The sequence below is a fragment of the Cervus canadensis genome, chromosome 30 (assembly GCF_019320065.1).
Source record: "Cervus canadensis isolate Bull #8, Minnesota chromosome 30, ASM1932006v1, whole genome shotgun sequence".
NCBI lineage: Eukaryota > Metazoa > Chordata > Mammalia > Artiodactyla > Cervidae > Cervus > Cervus canadensis.
In genome coordinates this window covers 4,763,201-4,783,747 of record NC_057415.1, presented here as the reverse complement: position 1 = coordinate 4,783,747, position 20,547 = coordinate 4,763,201, and the positions used below count along the sequence as shown (strand labels likewise).

At 43.9% G+C, this 20,547-nt stretch overlaps 1 protein-coding gene across 1 annotated transcript; it reads left to right on the top strand.

Annotated features, from left to right (window-relative positions):
• Positions 1-624: 624 nt before the first annotated feature.
• Positions 625-15,552, top strand: STC1 (stanniocalcin 1). The gene is made up of 4 exons (XM_043453615.1): positions 625-970; positions 3,301-3,443; positions 4,538-4,749; positions 12,401-15,552. Exons 1-4 carry the CDS (start codon positions 853-855, stop codon positions 12,669-12,671), a joined length of 744 nt encoding a protein of 247 aa, XP_043309550.1. The 5' UTR covers positions 625-852; the 3' UTR covers positions 12,672-15,552.
• Positions 15,553-20,547: the final 4,995 nt, after the last annotated feature.

Genomic DNA, 20,547 nt, shown 5'->3' with positions numbered 1-20,547 from the left:
GAGGAACTCAGAGCTCTCGTGTTCCAGTCCATCAGGGCCCTTTTCCTCCTACATGTCCGTTTCCAAGAGCTCATATATGTGAAAACTCAGGATGGGTGTCCACATACAGCCAAAATGCCTCACAGACCTGTGAACACACTTAAACTGAGATGGGGAGGTACTATCCATGTAACTTACAACAAGGAGACCGTGCTGTGAAAATCATAGTAAAACTGCTAAATGAGCTTAAATGCGAATCCAAGGAGACCCCACTACCCATCCTGCCTGGACTGCATCCCTCCCCATAGCACACAGTTTTAAAAAGATGGCTAGATTTCCCAAAGCACCTGGTTGAGTTCATCATACGATTTCCCTTTAATTCGACCAACACAAAGTCATCCCTGAATTCTGTGAAAATAGCTTTTTCACACATCTCTGCACACACAGTCACACACACGTATAAAACATTGGCAGCAGGTACTTTTAATTTGCTGGAAAATATTTCTAAGAAGTCAAACAGCTCTCGCCCAATGAGCACGCCCTCCGATTGGCTGGCCAGACCAGCTGAGGGACCTGATTGGTCCCTGATCCTGAGGACCGATAAGAACGGCTATAAAATCCCTGGGTGCAGCTCTTGGGCCCCCAGTTTGCAAAAGCCAGAGGTGCAAGAAGCAGCGACTGCAGCAGCAGCAGCAGCAAAAAGCGCCAGCGGAAGCAGCAGCAGCAACAGAAAAATCCTCAGCAAATCCTCACCTAGGTTCTCAGTGTATCCAGATCCACATCTTCACTCAAACCGGGAGAGGGAAAGAGGAAAGGGGGGGAGAAAAAAAAAAAAAAAAAAAACCCAACAACTTAGCGGAAACTTCTCAGAGAATGCTCCAAAACTCAGCAGTGCTCCTGGTGCTGGTGATCACTGCTTCTGCAACCCATGAGGCGGAGCAGAATGATTCTGTGAGCCCCAGGAAATCCCGGGTGGCAGCTCAGAACTCAGGTAAGCGGCAAACCCAGGACCGGTTTCTCCCGCAAGGAGCTGTCCTCATTTGCCTCTAGCTTTTGCAACTGTGTCTGTGACGGCTGATCTTGATAATAAATGTGCTGCATGCCTGAAGGCAATAAACTGCCAGTGTAATCCAATAGCCTTAGGAAGTGGAGCTCCTTTGTTTAATAAATTGCATGCAACTAACGAAGAAGCTGGGCGCTCTGCTGAGGGTATTTCATTGCATAAGCCTAGCCTGATTGCCTGAAATCTGGCACGTACCCTCTTGGTGGGGGGGGGGGGGGGGGGGGGGGGGGGGGGGGGGGGGGGGGGGGGGGGGGAGAGGCTTGAATGTTGGCATGCTTCAAAGCGCTCTCTATACTTTCCAGAAGCCGAAGCTGATCTTGAGGTGAGACGTGACTTGTCTGATGCTGCCCCTCTTCCTTCACCCTAAAGACCCCATAACTTGACTTCCTTGGCCCTTCAGGGAACACACAGAAAGCTCCCTCTGCAGAGCGATTTACCGAGCCATAGCCCTCCAGTCTGACAAATCCAGGGCAGATTTATAGAAAACCCTACACATCCCACCCCCCCCCACCCCCCCACCGCCGCCCCCCCCCACCCCCGCCGACACTGCTCCTTCTGTCCGTCCCTGCTCTCTTAGGGCTCCATTCAATCCCCACGCAGCCCCGTGGCCAGGGAGCCCCTTTGTAAAAAAGTATCTGTGAAAGGTAGCAGCTATTTCTCCAACGGGGTGGGGGTCTCGCTCTAGTCCTGACTCCCGGGAGCAGTCAATTGTGTATTATCTTAGCCTCTAAAGGAAAAGAGTCCTCAGGAAGCCGGCATTGACACCTCTGCCTTTGGACTTGGCTTGTCCATCTTGCTTGCCTTCCATGCCGGCTCGCTCTCTCTCTCTGCACACCCCCCCGCCCCGCCCCGACTGTCAGCAAAGATGGGCTCGCAGGTGTTGGACGCTGCTCCCCTCGAAAGAGCACAGGTCCCTGCCGAGAGGAGGGCTTTGGTTCACTTCCTTTTGTACTTAGTTGCTATAGAGATGCCGTGATTCACAATTCCAGCTTGCCTAAAACAATGGCAACCCTAATGCATATTAAAACTGCTTTAAGCAAAGTTATAATTTGAACCCGTGGAAATATATAATTAGGGAAATGACTTGTAACATCCCAGAGGCTGCGGGGGGCGGGGGGGAGGGGGGAGGGGCCGCTTAACCGAATCGTGCTTTTGATCTCAGAGGAGACTCCTATGGTATGAAGGCTGCAGATCATTTCTCGCTGAGCTGCCTGCCAGAACACCCCCCCTTCTGTAGGAGAGAAATTACTTTTATGGGAGATCTTATCCACAATGTAGAAAGCCTCATGCAAGTTCTTTGCGGTTTTCTTTCTGTCTTGCACAAGGGGGTGCCTTGGCCTTGTTATTCTACACCTGTGTTTCTCTCTTTAAAAAAAAAAATGGCTTTTAATATGAGAGAGATTATACACACCTCTAAGCACTGTCCTGTGGTGGGGGGTTGGGATGAAACATGAAAGGATCAGATTTCTTTCTGCCAATAGGAAGGTAAGTTAAAAGCCCTAAATCAGAAGGGTCTCCAAGTGGACTCCTAGCAAGTTCTTCTCTGCCATTTAGACCAAATGTCCATGCTTATTGGGGTTTCCCTGGTGGCACAGATGGTAAAGAATCTGCCTGCCAATGCAGGAAACACAGGTTCAATCCCTGGTTCAGGAAGATCCCCTGGAGGAGGAAATGACAACCCACTCCAGTATTCTTGCCTGGAAAATCCCATGGAGAGAGCAGCCTGACAGGCTACAATCAGAGAGTCACAAAGAGTCAGACCCGATTGAGCACACACAAGCACACACACGCATGTCCATCCTTATTACCCTGGAGTGTATTTTTTGGAAGCCAGATGGATTCCCTGGCCCTTCCTCCTCCTAAACTTGCCCACCCACCACTGCCTTCCCAGGCTTTCAGCCTTTAGGACATGACCTTGGATTCTGCAGAGTTCCTTCAAGAACTGTGCATGTCTCATCTTCCATCCTTCTCCAACCACCAAAACGGTATGGGATGGTGAGACCAAGAGTATGCCTCCAAGGGAAAACTCATTCCCAATCCTCCATGTGCTCTGGTTTTTATTAGCAAAAGGAGTCTGCTTGTCCCCTCTCTTCTTCACCCTTCACCACTCTGAATGGGTCTTTCTGCTGGCCCCATCACAGACTCCCAGGAGAAGTTCTTCTCACCCCTTTGTCTTTGAATCTTGCCACCACATCACCATGATCCATCCAGAGCATCCTCACCGTTTGACCCAGATTGGATGGATTTGTCTCTTTCAGCTGAAGTGATTCGCTGCCTCAACAGCGCGCTGCAGGTTGGCTGTGGAGCTTTTGCATGCCTGGAAAACTCCACCTGTGACACAGATGGGATGTACGACATCTGTAAATCCTTCTTGTACAGCGCTGCTAAATTTGACACTCAGGTAATAAGACCTTGACCCCTGCTCCCACTGGCTATGTGTCGTTAACAGTGTATGAGAATATTGTTCTTCTGACCCAGTCTTGTAGGGAACCACCTCTGCTTCTCAGCCTCCCTACTTGGAGAAGGAAATGGCAACCCACTCCAGTACTCTTGCCTGGAAAATCCCATGGACAGAGGAGCCTGGTAGGCTGCAGTCCATGGGGTCACGGAGAGTCGGACACGACTGAGCGACTTCACTTTCACTTTCAACATGTGTACACACACACGCACACACAGTGGGCCAAGAAATAGGTTCTATATAAGCCACTCTCCACCCACTCTAATGCACAATTGTAACACGCTGACAGAGGCTGTCTTATAAGGGAGGGGTGATAAGCGAAAAATCTTTGCTTCTTCAAGAGGAAATTAAAATGTTCTTCTAACAAAGAAGTTCTTCTCACTGTATAAGCCAGCATACTAGCTTGTTTGTTTGTTTGTTTGTTTACTAGCTTGTGATTTGAGTTATCAAATCTCAATCCAGAGAATACAAAGCCATACTCTGGCTATTTTTAGGCTGCAGAGTGGTTGGTTATGGTTCATCTCTTTTTGTCATCTCATTTCATTTCTATGGAGCTCAATTCTCAAGGTAGTTTAAAGGAATAGGGATTTTTTTTTTTTTTTTAAATCTTGACTGCAGCCTACAATTCTCTTATTACAAGGACATTTAGAAGGCCAGCTTCCCTGGTGGCTCAGTGGTAATGAATCTGCCTGCGATGCAGAAGATGCAGGAGATGTGGGTTCAATCCCTGGGTCAGGAAGATCCCCTGGAGGAGGGCATGGCAACCCACTCCAGTATTCTTGCCTGGAGAATCTCATGGACAGAGGAGCCTGGCGGACTACAGTCCATGGGGTCATAAGAGTTGGACACAACTGAAGTGACTGAGCATGCATGCATGCAGAGGGCCATCTCCCATCCAGTCTGGGGTTAGAGTTAGGGGTTAAGGCTTAGGGTCAGTGCCAAGGCATGCCCCCTTAAGTTACACATACTGTAGGCACTCTCCTCTCTGTTCAGCTCAAGCTAAAGTTTGTCCTCTTGCCCCACTCCTTCCTCGGCAGGGAAAAGCATTTGTCAAAGAGAGCTTAAAGTGCATCGCCAATGGGGTCACCTCCAAGGTCTTCCTGGCCATTCGGAGGTGCTCCACTTTCCAGAGGATGATTGCTGAGGTCCAGGAGGAGTGCTACAGCAAGCTGAATGTGTGCAGTGTCGCCAAGCGGAACCCGGAAGCCATCACGGAAGTCGTCCAGCTCCCTAATCATTACTCCAACAGGTACAGATGAATCTGCTTTTTGGCAATTGTGGGGGAGGAGGGAGTGGTTGACTGGCAGAGCCAGATACAGAAGGGGTTAAATTGCCAGAGTCGTGCTCTTATTTTAGCTTGCAGTCTTCCCAGCGTTTGCAGGAAAAAATATGTTTGTGATTGTCTATGACAGCTTAGGCAGCCTGAATTTTTTTCACTGTTGTAGGAAAATCTTTCCATGCATCTAATAGAAAACTTCATCCACAGCATCCCTGGGCGCATTGTCCCTTTCCTTCCACAAGTCTGAAGGGAATTATGAAGTTTATGGAAACAAGCTTTTGAGACATCCAGTTGGGCTGAAATCATGACTAGGCAAAGTACAATGGGTCATCATGAAAACCTTGGTCAAATATCATCAACAGACTTCTAAAACTGCATGTATTTTGAGTCAGTCCGAAGCCCACTCAGATATTTCACTGGGTATCCCAGAGCAAGCCATCTCACTTCGGTGGGACTCAGATTTCCTTTGGGAAAAGTGAAATGGCTGGACTAGATGATTCCCATGTTCCCTTCCAGGTCTGTCATCCCATTCCTCTAGTCCAGGGTTTCCTGGAATGGTTTTCTGCTGATTCCCTGGATCCCACATTCATCTTAGTATTTGAGAGTGAGCCCAAGCCACTAAGCTAGTAATATCTGAGCATCATGCCCTTCTGCATCCTTGACTCACTGTCTTTACCAGCCAGGAGTGAACACCTAAGACATGAGATAGCAGACATGCTCATTCCATGGCCTAGGAAGCTTTCTGGCAAGACCTGGGCTTCATCATCTATGATCAAGTTCAGAGAGGAGCTAATGGGGTCAGCATGGAAGTATGGCAGGGACCATGCAGACCAGTCAAGTTCAGCCTCCAGTGATGCCACACAGCCTAAAACTTGACTCCTAGTCCTGAAGGGCTATTATTCTCTGATTCTCCAGTCAAATCTGCACATATTCACAAAGATCTGGCCTCATGGGTTACTCTGACCACAAGACAGCTAACACAGCCTTACCAGATTGATTTCCTAGCCAGAGGCTCCCTCTCTTCTTCAGAGAGTCCTTAATAACCTAGTCCTTCTGTGGCTTACCATTAAGTTAGTCATTTATACATGGTAGCCCTAGTGGTAAAGAATCTGTCTGCCAGTGCAGGAGATATAAGAGACACAGGTTTGATCCCTGGGTCAGGAAGATCCCCTGGAGGAGGGCACGACAATCTACTGCAGTATTCTTGCCCAGAGAATCCCACGGACAGAGGAGCCTGGTGGGCTACTGTCCATAGGGTCGCACAGAGTCAGACATTACTGAAGTGATTTAGCATGCATACATGCTGGAAAATGGAAAAGTAGCTCCTCCTTAGGGAAAGGCTGAGGCCTCTGACATTAAACTTTGTAAATTTCTGATTCACCCTGACTACAGATCACTGTACTTCAGAACCTCATGTCAATTTATAAAAGTCATGTGTTCAGTCTTTGGAAGTGACCCTGTCATGGTCCTAACTGATGTCCTGAGAACAGGAAAGTCAAATTCATCATTTGTCTTAAGTGGCCTGTCTCTTTATATTGACCTTAGTCATAATATTCTCCTAGGAAGATTTTTATTACATCTGGAGAGGAGGGAAAAAAAAAACAGTCTGATACTTGGAGATTCTTCACCCTAAGGAAAAGAAGTAAAGATTGCTAGGTTTGACAGGGGCTAGGGACCAAGGGGCTAATGGACATGAACTTGAGCAAACTCCGGGAGATAGAGGAGGACACAGAAGTCTGGCATGCTGCAGTCCATGGGGTCATAAAGAGTCAGGCACAACTTAGTGACTCAATAACATCATCAAAGACCAAGTATGTGTTTGTGTGGTAATTGTGGGGCAGGAATGTACAGCCATTATCAGTTTTAATCTTTAAGGGTCCAATGACAGTTCATAATCTATAACATGGCATGTGGCCAATTTTGAGACACTACTCATGTCTCTGATTCAACTGAGGTAGCATCTTCCATTATGAAGGCAGAGCTCTTAGAGAAAGGCGAATACAGATTGTGGACTGGTGATACTAAGAATCTAAGAAGAGACTGGAAATAGGAGTTTTTAAATTTAGTTTCTTTTCTTTTTTTTTTTTGGCCGCACTGTGCAGTGTGTGGGATTTTAGTTCCCTGACCAGGGATGGAACCCATGACCCCTGCAGTGGAAGCTGAGTCTTAACCACAGGACTGCCAGGGAAGCCCAGTAATAGGAATGTTTAAGCAGGCCATTATTCTTTTCAACAGATGCCTTGTTTTCACCTTTAGAAAGTGGTCACACAGAATCTGGTTATCAGCCTCTCTCATCTTAGAAGAATCACCTTTATTAGGGAAAACAGTCAGTCTCTTGAAGACTAGAATCTTCCATGCAACTGTACCTTTCCCCAATTATTTGACTTCAACTGGCTAGTATTATTCCTGCTCAGAACTAGAGATTTCCGGTTCCATGCTGGGCTTTGGTTTGCTCTATTTAAGCTTCTCACTCTCCTGACACATCCTGCTTTCCCAGCCTCTGTCCCACCATAGATACATAGTAAGTTGTGCCAACTGGCACAGAATTGTGAAAGGAAGTAGTTACAGGTTCATTCCACCTTCCTGTGACTTATCTAGCATGAGATTTGGGCCTGGGAGAATCCAAAAGCCTGTGACTGGACCAGAAGCCAGAACAGGGAACTTTTCCATGAGAGAAATGCGCTTAGAAGAGGAAGAAATAGCTGGAGTGGCCCCCTGCCTGGATTTGCAAACTATATTTTCAACAAGAAGGGAAGCGGGCAAAATTGATCAGGCAGGTTGGGCAGCTGTGAGGCTGAGAAGAAATTGGACCATTCCAGATCCAGAGTGGGAAAACTGACAAAGCTTCCAACTCTCTAGGGCATGGATAGGGAACAGGAAACAGAAGAATAATATTGATCAAGGGAAACAAAGGACTATTTATAAACCTTCACACAGAATGTTCCTAGGCAGTATGTGTGTATTTGGGTAAGCATGGCTGAAACAGTAGCTATGGAGAATATCTGATCTTATTCTTTACCGAGAAAATTAAGTCACTGATGGAATTTTCAAAGGGGAAGCAAGAAACATGGTTTAAAGGGTACTTCCAGGTTGGGGGGAGAGGGGGAGGTCTTCCCAGGTAGCTTAGTGGTAAAGAATCCCCCAGACAATGCAGGAGCCACAGGAGACGCAGGTTCAATCCCTGAATGAGGGAGATCCCCTGGAGGAGGAAATGGAAGCTCACTCCAGTATTCTTGCCTGGAGAATCCCATGAACAGAGAAGCCTGGCAGGCTACAGTCCATGGCATCGCAAAACATTGGATATAACTGAACTACTGAGCACACACCCATCAGGCTGGGTGATCAGAATTTAACTCACCAAATCTTGGAAGTACCTCCCACTGCCTCACACCATAAAGATGACGAAAGGATTCTTAAATTGTTTTAACTCTTCATGCAAAGGGTGGTCCTTAAGCAGATCTGCACTACTTTTTTGTTGCTATTGTTAAATTGAGAAGGAACATATATATCAAACCCCAGAAACATAAAATGTCATAGCTAGAAATGACCATAAAGGTTATCTAGGCTAACTGTCTCGTTTTACTAATTAAAGAACAGAGAGCGAGAGAGGGGGTGACTTACTGAAGGTCACACAGCTAGTGAATGACAGTGTTGAGCCTAAAATTCACATGGCCCTGAGCCAAGCTCTTTGATTTCCATTTCAAAAATGGCGGCAGGTAAAACCTGTAGGAGATAGCCATAATCTGAAAATGGAATACCAAACAGAATACAATAAATGTAGCCCCTGGTGATCAACAATTAAAGTTGTGTACATTCTCTCCTCAAAGAGAAGGCACATCTCACCAATAGCTATAGTAACATCAAGATTCGATACAAGATGGTGATCCAGAAATACGTGACAATTGCTAAATCAACTTTTTCTGGAGACACGATTTCTTCAGTAACCTCACTGAGGTGGCTTAGAGACAGGAAAGATCTGTCTCAATCACTGACACAACCCCAGAGGTCAATGCCTTATTCCAGCCCTTAATGAAGAGGTGTAGGGTTAACCTTTTATTTGCTCAGGCAAATGGTGTCTACATCAAGGCAGCCTCATAGGTTTTCCACACTTGCAGGAGCTGCTGCTGGAGCCATGGACATTTTTTATTCCAAGGAGCTCTCTTAGCCTACCCTTGTTTAGTTAACAAGCTCCATGGGAGAGGCTAAGGGTAGACTTGGGGGGAGTTGCTAAGAGTAGTCAGGCTGGCCAGGGTCATCCTCAAGAAGCACCAACAACAGGTGGCCTATTGGGATTAGCAGAGAAAGCAACAGTAAAAAGTGTTTTCAGAGTTAGAGAGCAGGTGTTTGGACAAAACGGGGTCAGAGGAACACATATGGCCTTAAAGAGGTGAGGCTAGTTGTAGAAGCTTAGTTCCTTTACTGGTATTAGATTTTTCATGCAGACTAGAGTCTTCAGTGTTGACCTAAGGGAAGATCATCTTTTCCAGCCCATTTGGAAGACCATTAAGTGTGAACAGTTCTTTCTAGAAATGGAAAGACTAACTTCTAAGTTATAAAGTCCATGTTGCAGGGAGCAGGGGTGAGGGAGGGAAGGGTGGGCAGGAAGGTGAGGGATCAAAAACCTTCTCCTCTAGGATCTAAAACACTCTGTGAAATAGACAAAGAGATCCAGGGAACCACATCCCATCAGAGCCCAAGAGATGCCTGGGGATCTACGTGGGTGTGTAGATGTCTACTTTGTTCATACAAAGTGGTCTATTCTCACTTTTTCCAAAACCACTTCTCTCCCCATTTCCCCATCCAAGCGAGATCTGCTTTGACTCATGTGCTTTATAATTCCGAAGGGCTGGAAAATGTGTCTCTGTGCCAGGGAGTCCCAATTTTAACAACAGCTGGATATAATCCTCCTTCATGGGAGAGGTGGAGCCAGGACTGTATCCAAGACCCAGACACTACTCCCTGTATCCCCAGCTTCGTTCTGCTCCCTCACAGAAGGGTGATGGCTTTGCTTTAGTGCCCACATTCCACTCTATTTACTGTACATCCTTGAAAGGACCTCTGGAGGTGGGGGGAGGGTTAAGTTATTCTGGAAAGATGTTTGATCCTGTGTTCTGTGAGGCGAGTTAAAAATGAACAGGTTTCTTTCCACGGAAGATCCTGTGGCCCAGCAGTCTTCAGGCTCCTCTGAAGAAAGGGTCTCTCTACGTAGACACTGCAGACCACCATCATCAGGGGGCTTCCCAGGTGGTGCTGGTGGGAAAGAACCCGCATGCAAATGCAGGAGATGCAAGAGATATGGGTTCGATATCTGGTTGGGAAGATGCCCTGGAGAAAGAAACAGCAACCCACTCCAGTATTCTTGACTGGGAAGTCCCATGGACAGAGGAGCCTGGTGGACTGCAGTCCATGGGGTGGCAAAGAGTTGGACACAACTAAAGCAACTTAGCACGCACCATCATTAGGAGAGTCCTTAATTAGCGAGCACAGAACTGATGGGTTTGACAACTGCCTCCTCAGAATGGAGTAGATGCAACCCAATTCAAATTGGAAAATACCAAAACTGTCTTCCCAAAGAACAGGACCAGTAATTTGTATGCAGTAAATATTAGACAGTGTACTGACAAAAGGTCAATGACAAGGTTCAAGTGTGTTCTTGATGTCATAAAAGACTCCTTTTTTGGTAGTTTCCATGCTAACTCACAGGTACTGATTTTTCAAAAACCTGCATCAAAGGGAATATTACCTAAGAATATTTGCTGTGTAACATTTACACAATTGTTTTCACATCTTCTGCACTGCCATCTTATTCATGGAAAAATGTCCTATGACTGAAATGATCAAACCATATTCTTCATGAAAAAAAAATACATACATATATATATATATATATATATATATATATATATGTCAGTTTAATCCTTTCTGAGCCACAATAATTAGCCACAGTATTTCAGATGCTTCAAGAATTCACATCAAAGATGAAGGAAATTTATAACAAACACCAATTTTTTTATGAAACTTACCAGAAGACATACAGATAATTTTTTCTTTAGGGAACCATGACTTTAGAAAGAACTCTATTTTGAAAGCTTCATTTCCTCAATGGCCACAAAATAAATCAACAAATAGACAGTGAGCAGGCAATATAGCCCTAAGACTTAGGTACATGAGGAACACATAATAAGAACACATATCTTGCCTTCAGTAAAGCTTACCGTCTAGTCAGGAAAACAAAACCATCAGTAAACAAGTGATCATCACCAAATATCTATAAAAACATCCCCCCAAAAAAGAAGAGACCATCAAAAGCTTGAGTGGTGTGAGAAACTTCTTGAAATGATAGAAGCAAGAACCATTAAGGACCTCCAGCCTTTCTATGTAAATATCCTCATGGCCTGGCATTTGGTCCTCTCACTGCACTATCCCTTTGCAGGAAGACTGAAAATGATTGATACAATAACCTTCAGAGAGGCTAGCCAAAGGGTAGGGAACTCAGATTGAGTAGAAAAATGCATGAGATAACTGCAGACAGGGATCTCCTTTAAACATTGAAATTTAGGGATTTCCTTGGCAATCCAGTGGTTAGGGCCCCATGTTTCCATTGAGGAACATGGGTTCCATTCCTGATTGGGGAACTAAAAATCCCACATGCCACTCAATGTGACCAGAAAAAAAAAAATAGAAATTTAGTCAGAATATGCACACATACCATCAAGAAAAAGAAAAATTGCAGAGTCACCAAAATAACTGTAAATGATTTCATATGTGTGCATTAAATATTAAAATATAAGTGTGAGTGCTGGGTTACATCATCCATTTTATCAAGTCTTTGCTTCTATGTCTAGTCCACTGGAAGGCTTCTCTGGTAGTTCAGTGGTAAAGAATCCACCTGCCAAGGCAGGAGACGCAGGTTTGATCCCAGGGTCAGGAAGATCCTCTGGAGGAGGAAATGGCAACCCACTCCAGTATTCTTGCCTAGAAAATTCCGTGGACAGAGAAGCCTGGCAGTCTAGTCTGTGGGGTCACAAAGAGTCAGACATGACTGAGCAACTAATCACACACTGCATGCATTGGAGAAGGAAATGGCAACCCACTCCAGTATTCTTGCCTGGAGAATCCTGTGGACAGAGGAGCCTGCTGGGCTGCCGTCCATGGAATCGCTCAGAGTTGGACACGACTGATGCGACTTAGCAGCAGCAGCAGCAGCAGCCCATTGGATGACCTCGGACAGTCACTTCAGCTATCCTACCTTAATTTCTTCTCCATAAAAAAGAATATGATGAAATAATCGTTAAATTACCTTCACAATCCCCATCTAGCTCCATGATTCTGTTTCTAAAGATTTTAGACCTCGCCATGAGCCCACTATTCAAAGTACAATCTCAATCTCCTAAGCACTAAACATGAACACAGAACAGATCTTTACTCTGGGTGGTAACTCAAGGCAGCGCATACACTCACACTAAGAAGATGCTGCATGAAGGTTAAAGCCACCTTCAGCTGATGCACGACTACCCATGGGTGTTTGGTCTGGCCATTTGGACTGGGTGTTGGCTGCAGCCCAGGTGAAAGCCAGGGTCTTGCCTTGCTCTCACCGAATGACCCCTCTTTCCCACCGCAGATACTATAACAGACTTGTCCGAAGCCTACTGGACTGCGACGAAGACACAGTCAGCACCATTAGAGACAGCCTGATGGAGAAAATCGGCCCCAACATGGCCAGCCTCTTTCACATCCTGCAGACGGATCACTGTGCCCATACACACCAGCGAGCTGACTTCAACAGGAGGCGTGCCAATGAGCCACAGAAGCTGAAAGTCCTCCTCAGGAACCTCCGAGGTGAGGTGGCCTCTCCCTCCCACATCAAACGCACCTCCCAGGAGAGTGCCTAGCTGGGGAGAGGCAATCACAGCCTCAGCAAACTACGATCCTTTTAAGGGTGTTCATGCACCAACTTTGAGTGTACTGTGCCTGGTTTGATTTTTTTTTTAAGTAGTTCCTATTTTCTATCCCCCCCCTCCTTAAAGAAAAATTGCATGAAACTAGGCTTCTGTAATCAATTTCTCAACATTTTGCAATGGCGGCATTCCCACCAATAGAACATATGTGATCTCTATGCCTCTCCTCGGGAGAAAGTGGCCTCTTTTATCACTTCCCTCCACTCGGTCTTTTCCCAGCTCCCCTCCAACAACTCTCAAACACAAAACATTCACATAACTCCCCAGACATTGTCATTTGAAGATGCGGAGCCCTTTAGAATGGTTGCCCCAGTAGAGTTAGCTGATAAGAAGCAACTTAATTTAAATGCATGTCTTAAACAAACGCTCATAAAGATGCTCAGTGGAATTCGTGTTATGAATCTGTGCTGGCCATAGACGAATATGAATGTCATATTTGAGTTCTTGATCTCTCATGAGCTAGTGTCTTATGGTCTTGATCCTCAGTGTCTAATTTCCTTCCCAACACATTTACCAAATTGCTCGAGCCTGGCTCTCCAACCAGACTTGGAGCCTGCATCTTCTTGCATCGAATGAAAAACAAAAAGCTAACATCTCTAAGTACTGTAACTGCTCAGAGCTTTAAAAGTATCTTTAACAATTGTCTTAAAACCAGAGAATCTTAAGGTCTAACTGTGGAATATAAATAGGTGAAAACTAATGTACTGTACATAAATTCCAGAGGACTCTGCTTAAACAAAGCAGTATATAATAACTTTATTGCATATAGATTTAGTTTTGTAACTTAGCTTTATTTTTCTTTTCCTGGGAATGGAATAACTATCTCACTTCCAGATATCCACATAAATGCTCCTTGTGGCCTTTTTTATAACTAAGGGGGTAGAAATAGTTTTACTCAACATCAAAACTTAAGATGGGCCTGTATGAGATAGAAAACAACAACAACAACAGGTTTATCTGAAGGACCCCAGGCAAGATGTTAATCTCCCAGCCCACCTCAACCCAGAGGCTACTCTTGACTTAGACCCATCCTGAATCAGCTCTGTCACATCCAGCTGAGAATTACAGGAGCCAGAAAGAGCAACCCTTTGAGCTTGGGCCACTTAAGAGTGTGATGAGGCCTGCTATGCCTTGGGAAGTGGCGGTTCTTGACTTGTCACCTTTCGCCAGGGCCTGGTTCTCTGGCAACATGATGATGGGGTAGGAGGCTTTCCATGAACTCAATCAGGACTGAGTCAATCAGCCTTTGGGTCTTTAGTTTCGGGGGACTTGGGGCTGAGGGGGTATAAGTAACCCTGGGTTGTCCAGCCTTAATAAACTCCTCTTATTACATTTTTGTCCTGTAGCACGCTGCCTTGCCGAAGTAGTCCTGGCAGCTGGGCCATCTCTGTATAGGATTGCAAAAAAAAAAGAAAAAAACAAAAAAAAGAAAAAAAAAAAAAAGAGGGAAAAACAGAGCTGGCGGTCTGATCCTTTCTGCCAGGATGTTTACAAGACGGCGACCACCAAAGCCGAATGATTAGCCTAGCTATGAACAACAGTAGTTTCTCAGGGTCACTGTCCTTGAACCCAACAGTCCCTTAGGAGCGTCACTGCCCACCAAAGGTCAATGTCAAGAGAGGGAGAGGGAGGAGGGGTAGGACTGTAAGGGCCACTCCAAACTCGCTTAGGTAGAAACCACTGGTGCTTGACTCTCACTCAGATGAACTTCCTATCTGTCCGAATCAGAATGGTAGGGATCCTGGTGGGAGGAGGGAGGGCACATCTCCGGAAAAAACGAAAAGCAATACAACTTTACCACAAAGCCTTTAAAACCAGTAACGTGCTGCTCAAGGACCAAGAGTGGATGCAGCAGACCTAGCAGCCGCACCAGCGTGGCTGCTTTCGTCCCCACACAGCCTCTCAGCGTGCTGACATCAGATCGTTAAGAGCATTTTTATACCCAGAACTGCCCCATCCCCAGGTCCCCAAACATATGACACTGCCTTAGCCTCTTGGAAATCAGGTAGATCATATTCTAAGTTGATTCTCCCTCACCCTCCCCTCCACCATCCCTCCCCACCCCAAACCCTGCCCCCAGGCAAGGCTGGCTTCTCCAAACCAGAAAAGCTATTCAAGTTTTGTGTGTTATATCCATTTCGCACTAAGCCAGGATCCCAATGCAACAAATAGTTTATGAGTATTCCTAGCGAAATTCTCTCTTACTTCAGTCCAGTGGATTCTCTTTGATTTGCTGTGACCTCTTCAAACCGTGGTACCCCCTCCTTTTCTCCCCACAATAATATTTATATATGTATCTATAATACATATATCTACACATACAGAAAGAAGCAGTTCTCACAATATTGCTAGTTTTTTGCATTTCTTCTCCCTCCATCCTACTCTCTCCAATTCCCCCTTCAACTTCCAAAGCTTTGTCTTGTGTTTGCTGCACAGAGTGATTTGGGGGGCTGACCTAGACCAGTTTGCATGATTCTTCTCTTGTGATTTGGTTGCACTTTAGACATTTTTGTGCCATTATATTTGCATTATGTATTTATAATTTAAATGATATTTAGGTTTTTGGCTGAGTACTGGAATAAACAGTGAGCATATCTGGTATATGTCATTATTTATTGTTAAATTACATTTTTAAGCTCCATGTGCATATAAAGGTTATGAAACATATCATGGTAATGACAGATGCAAGTTATTTTATTTGCTTATTTTTATAATTAAAGATACCATAGCATAATATGAAGCCTTTGGTGAATTCCTTCTAAGATAAAAAATAATAATAATAAAGTGTTACGTTTTATTGTTTTTTTTTCCCCTATGTCTTTCATTGTTATTCTTTAAAAATTTCTTGAATGAGACTTTCTGAAGATGAGGTGAATGGCTGATTAGTTTCTTTACAGTTGCTGATGAAGTGCCAATATGCAAATGAACATAGTTTAAAATCAACATTTTCCAAATCTCCTTAAAACCATTTAGTGGCTCCCATTACCTGCACAGTAAAACTGCAACCCAAACTCCTCACCGCCCTAGAGGAAGCTTTACAGTCTGGTGATTCTTTGCCCTCCAGCCTCCAGATATACCTTCTGTTCAGTGGAGCCTACTCTCCCTCCATGACCGAGTTTGGGAACGGGCTCTGCTCTCTCTCGTTTCCATGCCTTTATTTATGCTGTTCTCACTTTCTAGATGGTTCCCTCCATCCTTTGCCTAGACAGGGAGCACCTTTGCTTCTCCAGTGCGTTCCCAGCACTGGAAAAGCATCCAGTTCATAGGATACCCTCAACACTTTCAATGAATGATTTAGAACAAATCAGAAGAGGGGAGAAGACACTTGAATCAGTGGGGCAAGGGAGGCAGGTAGCTCGAGGGTGATAAGAATCCAGCTCCAAGACCAGACTTCTGAAATCTGAATTCTGGCTCTGCCATTTGTTAACTACATGGTGTCAGATAGGGCTTCCCTGGTAGCTCAATGGTAAAGAATCTGCCTACTAACACGAGAGACACGAGTTCAATCCCTGGGTCGGGAAGATTCCTTGGAAATGAAAATGGCAATCCACTCCAGTACTCTTGCCTGGGAAATCCTGTGGACCAAGGATCCCGGTGGGCTATCCATGGGGTCTCGAAAGAGTCAGACAAGACTTAGTGGCTGAGCACAATGTCAGGTCAACTATTTAATCTCAAAACATATCAGTTTCTTCCTCCATACTATGAGAATAGTGATAATTTTCCAAAGAGCTGTTACAAGATAAGTAAATTGTTTACATGTTCAATGCACTGTGATGTCATAAGGGTCAGCTATTATCATCACAAGTAGAGGAGATGTGAACAAAATGAGGAGGCGCCCCATCTCAAGAAAACAGAGAAATGATTCCCAGCAGAATGACATTTACCTGAGTCTTGAAGGACAGTTACAAGCTCAGTCATAGAATTCAGTCACAGAAACTCGGAACTTGTGTAGTATAGTTGTTTCAAGGAGTGGTCTTATATAGTTAATTTTTTTTAATTAGTGGGTTTTCTCCATATCTTAAATTCAAATGGGATGTTGCTCAACATCATTCACTTCTAGCTCCAAACTGCATTTTCCCAAGATCGGATATACAAAGACAACTAACAAATACCATAAGAATTGTCTCTCCAAAGCCAAAATATGTTTTGCATTTGCTTTTCTCTGGCCTGGTGAAAGAAAAACAGTACGTTTACTTCATTATGACCCTTTACATACTATATTGTGGTGTAGTGATTAAGAACTTGGACCTGGGATTTCCAGAAACTGAGTTCAAATTCTCGTTTGTGGCCTTGGGCCAAATATCTGATGTCTTAACACCTTCTTTTTTTTCATCTATGAAAAAAACCCTTCTACACTGTTAGTGGGAATGTAAACTGGTGCAGCTATTGTGGAAAGCAGTCTGGAGTTTCCTCAAAAAACTAAAAATAGAGTTGCCATATGATCCAGCAATCCCACTCCTGGGCATATATCCAGGCAAAACTATAATTCAAAAAGATACATGCACCCCTATGTTCATAGCAGCACTTTTTACAATAGTCAAGACATGGAAAAAATCTAAATGCCCATTGACAGATGAATGGATAAAGAAGATGTGGTACACATATACAATGGGATACTACTAGGCCATAAAAAGGAATGAGATAATACCGTTTGTAGCAACATGGATGGACCCAGAGATTATCATACTGAGTGAAGTAAGTCGGAGGAAGGCAAATATCATATAATACCACTTATCAGTTCAGTTCAGTCACTTAGTAGTGTCCAACTCTTTGCAGCCCCATGGACTGCAGCACACCAGGCTTCCTGTCCTTCACCAACTCCCGGAGCTTGCTCAAACTCTTGTCCATCAAGTCAGTGATGCCATCCAACCATCTCACCCTCTGTCGTCCCCTTCTCCTCCTGTCTTCAATCTTTCCTAGCATCAGGGTCTTTTCCAATGAGTCAGTTCTTCACTTCAGGTGGCCAAAGTATTACCACTGGTATGTGGAATCTAAAATATAACATAAATGAACTTATCTACAAAATAAACATAAAGACATAGAAAATAAACATGAGTTGCCAGGGGGAATGCAGGCTTGGGGAGGGATGGACTGGGAGTTTGGGATTAAACAATGCAAACTATCATGTACAGAATGGATAAATAACAAGGTTCTACTGTATAGCACAGGGAACTATATTCAATATCCTGTGATAAACCACAGTGAAAAAGAACTTGAAAAAGAATATATACATAGGTACAACTGAATCACTTTGCTGTGCAGAAGAAATTAACACAACATTGTAAGGTCAACTAGGTGTCAATAAACTTTTTTAACTCCCTATGAAATCAAAACGAGACAAGTGCTCAGGGCTGGTGCACTGGGAAGACCCCAGAGGGATGGGATGAGGGGGGTGAGGCGGGAGTGGGGGATCGGGATGGGGAACACATGTAAATCCACGGCTGATTCATGTCAGTGTATGGCAAAAACCACTACAATATTGTAAAGTAATTAGCCTCCAACTAATAAAAATAAATGAAAAAAAGAGAAAAGAAATCAAAACAAATAATAGGTCCTACCATTTAGAGTGGTTATGACACTCAATGAGTTATACATAAAGTACTTAATGTCTAGCACATAATGAATATTCCCAAAATAGTACCTATTAAGCACTGGACAAATGTAACTATTACCATTTACATGAATATTATTAATATCATTTATGTTCTCCCACCTCGAACATGAGTCTTGGGGTACCATTTTGGATGAAGTTTCTTGCTCTTTTTCCGTTTGTAGATTCACTAAACATTACTGCTTAATCAATATTTTATGAATCTGAATGATAAAATATTGCAACTTACCCAAAATGGCAAATTGTAATATATGAATACCTGCATTCCATCACCAAGCTTAAGAAATTAAAATAGCGCAGATATAATAGTCTTTTCTGCATGACTCCCTGAACCCACTCATACATTAACAGCCTGTGACAGAAATGTTTCAAAAACCCAAAGCTTAAAAAAATTGAGTTTCTCAGATTATTGAAATATACTTTTTAAAAATTGAAATATACTTCATTTACAATATTTTACCAATCTCTGCTATACAGAAAAGTGACTCAGTTATATACATATATACATTCTTTGTTATATTCGTTTCCATTATGGTTTATCACAGGATAGCAAAGATAGTTCCTGTGCTATACAGTGGGACCTTGATGTTTACCCATTCTAAACGGTAATAGTTTGCATCTACCAACCCCAAACTCCCAGTCCATCCCTCTCCCTCCCCAGCTCTCCCTTGGCAACCACAAGTCTGATGTCTCTGTCTGTGAGTCTGTTTCTATTTTGTAAATTGGTTCATTTGTGTCATATTTTAGACTTCCTTATTACCTATAAGTGATATCATATGGCATTTTTCTTTCTCTTTTTGACTTACTTCATTTAGTATGATAATCTCTGCTTGCACCCATGTTGCTGAAAATGGCATTATTTTGTTCTTTGAAATATACTCTTAAAATTTCTATCAGTCTTTTTAAAAATGGAGATAAAAAGATCACAGAATGGTTTGTGAATCTGTGGTATAAGGGAAGGAAAAAGTTCGGGTCATCTCTCACAGGGGTCGTATATGAATGCCATAAGAGCTATCTATCAACGTAGCATCCAACTTACTGTACACACATATTACCTTGTAATCTTGTTAAAATGACTCAGTACCTCTGGGTGAGGCCCAAGAACCTGCATCTCTAGCATGCTCCGAGGTGATGCTGACATGGAAGCTGATACTTCACAGAGCATAATTCGAGTGGCAAGATCCCAACTGCTCTGACCTAACTGAACCGATTCCTCAATCCTAGAGACCTCCACAGAAACAGCCACTGCAAGGACCTTGCTAAAGAGCGAATACAATCATTCCACTTCCTTGCTCTAGTAGCTCCCCACTGCTTGGAGGACAAAAATCAAGCATCTTGACTTCAAATTTAAGTTCCTCATAATCTGGGCCCTTCGTGCCAGTATGCATCTTAGACTTTGTTCCTGCTAATTTCTCATTCTTGCCCCAAAGATACCACGACCTTTTCTGCCTCATTACTTTCACAGATTACTTTCACACCTATTATTCCTGCTAATGAATATTCTTCTTCCCAAACTCCTTTTCATTCTCCAAAGCCCTTATCACCTGGGAAACATTCCCAGCATACCCAAACTTGAAACAAATCACACTCAAGCCTGCTTACAAGGAGAGAAGATTTCGTCATCTTTGTATTCCCGGTGCTTAACACAAAGCTGGCATGCATGAAGCATTTGTGAGTGGAGAAAGGAAGGAAGGAAGGAAGTCTTTTGACCACCATCAACTAATCCATGACTCTTTCTCCACTAGGATGTGGGGGACCTTAGCAGCAATAGCAGCGTATGCTGGGAGTGGAGAGCGTGTTGCCATGGTGAAAAACGAATTCCAGGTGCCAGCTGGGTATTCATAAGTCTGCCGGCTTGAAACAACAGCACATAGCTATATTTCTTTCCAGCACTGATCTTGATATAAGTATACATTTGCTGTTACTTTCTCCTAGTAACATGAGCAACAAAAGATTCACCAGCAAGCATGTTTAGATATTCACTAAGTCTATGTAAGTCATCATACTGGAGAGCTGTAACACAGAAAGAATAAGGCCATCTGCAAGTGAAGCTACATTATGTTTTCTTGTATCCTTATTTTGTCATGTACTTGTTTTTATAATACCCTTTGCTGGCTTTAGAAAAGGCAGAGGAACCAGAGATCAAATTTGCCAACATCTGTTGGATGTTGAAAAAGCATCTCTTGAAAAAGCAAGAGA

Bases quoted from the DNA above. Each gene is read 5' to 3' on its own strand.
- STC1 (XM_043453615.1), top strand. From the start codon at position 853: ATGCTCCAAAACTCAGCAGTGCTCCTGGTGCTGGTGATCACTGCTTCT. The intron at 971-3,300 runs GTAAGCGGCAAA...TGTCTCTTTCAG, and splicing joins GGTGGCAGCTCAGAACTCAG to CTGAAGTGATTCGCTGCCTC. The intron at 3,444-4,537 runs GTAATAAGACCT...CTTCCTCGGCAG, and splicing joins CTGCTAAATTTGACACTCAG to GGAAAAGCATTTGTCAAAGA.